The following is a 4,619-nucleotide window of genomic DNA, read 5'->3' on the forward strand; positions in this document are numbered from 1 at the left end:
CACCCACCCCCACGACCGCCTCAACAGCTGCCACCAGGGAGGAGTCCGCCACGCCCGCCCAGGGGGCCAGCCCCAACAGCGAGCCCCAGGAAACCCCTCCAAAGCCAGCAGAGGACAAGAAAAAGGATTAGCCGTTCATGGGCCTCCTCGTCTGCGCCGGCTCCTGGTGACCACCACCCCGCCTCCCTGGCCCCCTCGCCCCCCTTCTCTGTCGCCCCTTCCCTGGACAGATCGGGCCCGGGCGGCGGGAAGCCCCCCTTGGGCCAGAGCCCAGCGTGTCATAGGGGTGCTGGGGCAGGCCAGGGCTCGTTGTTTGTGGAGGCGCCGTCTGTCCGTCTGTTCCTGTGTCTTCAGCCACCTTGCCCTCCCCGGCGCCGTGGGGAATCATGGTAAAGCCTACGTGGCGCTGCCAGGGGCGGGCCGGGTACAGGAGGGGCCAGGGCCCCTCCGTGGGACGCCCATGGCCATCCATCATCTTGTTCGTCGACCCCTGACTGCCCCCCCGACCGCCACCCTTTAACACAGTCTGGATTTAATAAATTCATATGGGTGTTTAACTTAAACTCAACCACTCCCTCCTCCTGCCTCCTTCCTCCTCCTCTGTGGCCTGGGAGACCAGCTTTGGTCTCCTGAGCCTGGGAGGGAGCCCTTTGGGTACAGGACAGGGAAAGGTGGGGACAGTGACCCTCTAGAGAGCCAGATCCTCCCTCAACTTCCCTCCTCCCAGCCCTCCCAGGGACTGCTGCAGCCTTCCCTGTCCCTATTTCACGGACCCCGTGTAAGCTGCTTGTGGCCGCGCTTAGCGCAGCGACACCCACAGGCTTGACTGGCTGGCCAGGGCTTGGTGCTGATGTCTCTGGTCCCCGCGCCGCCAGGCAGAGGCAGGGCCAGGGCACAGAGTACGGCCAGGCCCGGCTCACAGGTAGAGACACCCACCTTGATAGATGCAAGCACTTCAACAAGTTCCTGGAAAACAGAGCTGAAGTATTAGCTTATTTTGGTGCAAACAAGTTTGAATTCCTTCCATAACCCACCACCCCCCGAGGCTGTGGTAGGGGGACAGGTGAGTCTACAAGAGGCACTCAGAGTGCTGCCTGGCTGCCACGTGCTGCAGGTGTGGGGGTGGCACTAGCATCCCCAGGGCTGCCTGTGTCCAGGATGCAGCTGAGCTTAGCCTGTGGCATGTGCTCCTTCCAGCCCAGTCCCGGGGTGCTGGGACTGCTCACATGCTTTACGGGGGAGCTAGCTGAGACCTCTGGGCTTCTGTACTCTGAGGTGTCAGGACCAAACATGCCAGATTGACTGTTTTGAGGATGGTCTCCTAGCACTCTGGGAGACGAGACCCAGGGCTGAGGAACACAGCAGGTCCCTTCTGCTTCCCCACCTGCAGAGCCAGCCTTCAGAAATCGTGAGGTCCCAGGGAGAGGTGGGCGCCCATGGAGCCCTCCACATACACAGAACTGTGCCTCAGTCCCCCTTCCCCCTGGGTGCCACGGATCTGCCCCGTTCCCTCCTCTGCACATCGGTCCATGGCTCCCATTGCCCTTGAAGAAACCACAGACTCCGCACCATGGCTTCTCTGCTGGGCCCCTAGAAACCGAAGTGGGCCTGGGACCAGCAGTTAGCATAATGGCTATGTCTCTGGACTCCCACGTAGTCGGCCGCGGTTCGAATCTCAGACCCAGTGACTTAAACTCATGCCAGGCGCGTGTGCATGTGTGCCCAAGATCCCAAGAGGAGAAAGGAGGAGAAGGGATTGTGGCATGGCCATCCCCCCCGGGGGGTGATTTCTCATTTTCTGTCTCTCTGTCTCTCTCTGGCGAGCGCACGCACCCTATAGCAAAAACCTCTCCAAAAAAAAAAAAGAAAAAACGAAGTGGGCCAGAGCCAGGCACAGGCCCTTGGGACGTGGGCTCTCCATCCTCATCACCCCAGCTTCCCCCCTCTCCCCAACAGCCTTGTTCCCAGGCCTTTGGCAAGACCCATCGGCTAGACTTTGGGTCTTACCTCAACTTCCCCTGAGAGCGCCTGGTACTGGTCTCAACCTCGGGTTCCCACCAGCCTCCTTGCTGGTCTCCCACCCCTCCCATTGGCCCTCAATCCAGGAGCTAGAGGGAACGTTCTAGAACACACTTGACCCTGCCTGTCCTCTGCTCACAACCTACCATAGCTTCCCAGTGACTTGGGAGAAGAGCCCAGGTTTGTAACTGGTCTAGTGAGCAAAATTCAGGGAGGTTAGGGAGTTCTTAACCCTACAGTCTTGGCTCCCTTGCTTTATCTTGGGACAACCTTTCAGCTTCCAAGCTTCAGCCTGCAACTCCCTGGTGCGGCAGCTCCGGTGTCTCCTCCAGGACGCTCACCCTGATCTCTGAGCTCTCATAGCAGCCCTTCCCATTCTGGGTCATTGCTGTCTGGAGACAGTTCAGTCTCCTCCAGTGACTGAGACCCATGAGGACATAGCTGGTGTCGTCATGGTCACTGCCTCCCTAGCACAGGGCCGAATACAGGAGGTGCTCCAGGAATAACAGCACACTTACACAGACACATGGACGTATCCGGAGATGTGGACCTTGGTAGGTCCCATCTTTAGACACTGGTGTAGCGGCTGATGTGTGGTCAGTCACCAGCACCTTCCTCAGGTGGGGCTCTGTGCTGGGGGGCTCTGTGTACACAGCAGAGAACTACAGTCCCAAGCCTGTCTTCACGGGACTCAGCCCAGCGGAAATCTTGAGTGCTGAGGATAGCTGACATGTCCTTCCAGTTCACTCAACAAACATTTATTTATTTTATTATTATTTATTCATTTATTTTAATTTGACCAGAAAGAGACACACAGGGAAAGTGAGAAAGCAAGCTGTCAGGGCTGGGACTTGAACCGCGGTTTGCCACGTGTGAGTGTCCAGCTTCTTAACCACCATTCCACCTGCTGGCCCCACTCAACATTTATGAGGCCTGACGTTTGCAAGAGGTGAAGGGAATCAGGTGGACTCTGGGTCCTAATAACAGGAAGCATTATTTGTCGCTCGTTATCACAAATCAGGCATTAGGTGTTGTAAGTGGTTTTTCTCATCCATTATTTAATATCTGATGTAATTCAAATTTCATATTCAATGCCGGCACCACTACTGGCCCATCGCTCGTTCTGTCAGTCACTCCATTTGAGCCTCCTGGCTGTTCCTGAGACGTAAGCCCAGCATGCTCCCTCGGGGCCTTTGCAATGGCTACTCCTGTGCCTTGAACACCCCCAGATATCCCATGGCGAATGGTCACACATCACAATCCCTTCTCCACCTTCCCTGCCTTTGGGGATTTGGAGCACACGCGTGCACGTGTGGCTGGCATGTTTCTCAAGCTGGCAGGTCTGGGGTTGGAGCTGCGCAGTTGGTCCTGTGAGATCCAGCCGCCTTAACCACCAGGCCGCACAGCTGACCCACCACACTCGTGATGTGTGTACTGTCTGCACTGTGGTGGAATTGAGAATTGAGACCATCTGGCCCTCAAAGCTTACAGCTTAATACGTTTGCTGTCTGGCCCTTTGCAGAAAAAGCCTCCATCCACATCAGCTGAAGGCCTGGGCCACCCTCTGAGAAAAGTCGCTGTCCACTATTCTGCCTCCCACGCAGGTGCCAGGCCTGAGTGGGTGAGTGCCGTCCCATCACTGCTGCACACAGCAGGTGCCCGGTCAGTGTGTGGAATCCATCTGTCTACGAGCGTCACAGAAGAGGTGGAATATCTGATTATACCCAAGCAGACTTGACTTGTGGTCCGAAGGTGCCCAACGTCTGGGTTGGAACCTGATAAGCCTGCAGTATCTCAGGATCATGGGAGGCTTGGAACGTGATCTGGCCAAATGGCTGCCCCCTCTCTGAGCCTCAGTCTCCCTGGCAACAAGCCTAATTCTATCACATGCTTCTGTCAGGTATGAGGCATCTGAGCCCCCCAGATAAGCGCTCTGCCTAGTGGCTAGGCGCAGGCTTGGCATGCACACCGGGGCTCCACGGGTCCCATTCCCAGACTGAGTTACTGAGTGAAACTTTGAGCTGAGTTTACTTATAGGTAGCTGGGAGGGGGAGGGGAACAAAACAACGAAACATCCATCCATTCATTCAGTGGACATGTTACTGGGCATCTACGTGTTCCAGGAGGAACAAAACAAGGAACAGAACAGAAACCCAGAAGCTCACGTCCCAGCTTTAAATGTTCATTAAATGTCTTCATCCCCGACAGTTGACGAAACTGATGTAGTGAGACCTTGGAGATTATTTCATAAAGATCATTATCAGTGGCAGCTATGTATCCCGGGTAGCTTCCCAGCTCTGAGAGTTCCCTGCCAGAAAACTCAGGTTCAGGTCCCACTGGGAGACCAAGGAAAGGGCCTCAGTTGCCAATTTGCTCAATGGGTAGGGCGTGAGTGGCCAGGCAGGCCCACGGCTGACTGGGACGGCTTAACCTGCAGCAATGCCCGCCTGGCCCTTCCAGAGAGCCCAGCCTCCCCTTCCCGGCCGGCCCCGCCCCCACGGTCACGTGCCGCGTGGGGGTTTTCCCGTTCCCCTGGCGCGACGTCACGGCGGGGTGCCGACCAATGGGCGCTCAGGCCGGCGGCGCCGGGGAATTCCGCC

The 4,619-nt window shown here is 57.0% G+C and overlaps 1 protein-coding gene across 1 annotated transcript in view; it reads left to right on the forward strand.

Moving 5' to 3' along the window:
* The window catches only part of CLPTM1 (CLPTM1 regulator of GABA type A receptor forward trafficking), a gene marked incomplete at its 5' end in the record, with an annotated part of 33,840 nt that extends 33,469 nt beyond the window's left edge, over positions 1–371 (forward strand). Inside the window, 1 exon segment of the mRNA XM_014582989.2 lies at positions 1–371. Within this exon segment, the coding sequence (XP_014438475.1) occupies positions 1–131 (131 nt within the window).
* Positions 372–4,619: the final 4,248 nt, after the last annotated feature.

This window comes from Tupaia chinensis, unplaced genomic scaffold (genome assembly GCF_000334495.1).
Source record: "Tupaia chinensis unplaced genomic scaffold, TupChi_1.0 Scaffold000067_1, whole genome shotgun sequence".
Classification (NCBI taxonomy): Eukaryota; Metazoa; Chordata; class Mammalia; order Scandentia; family Tupaiidae; genus Tupaia; species Tupaia belangeri.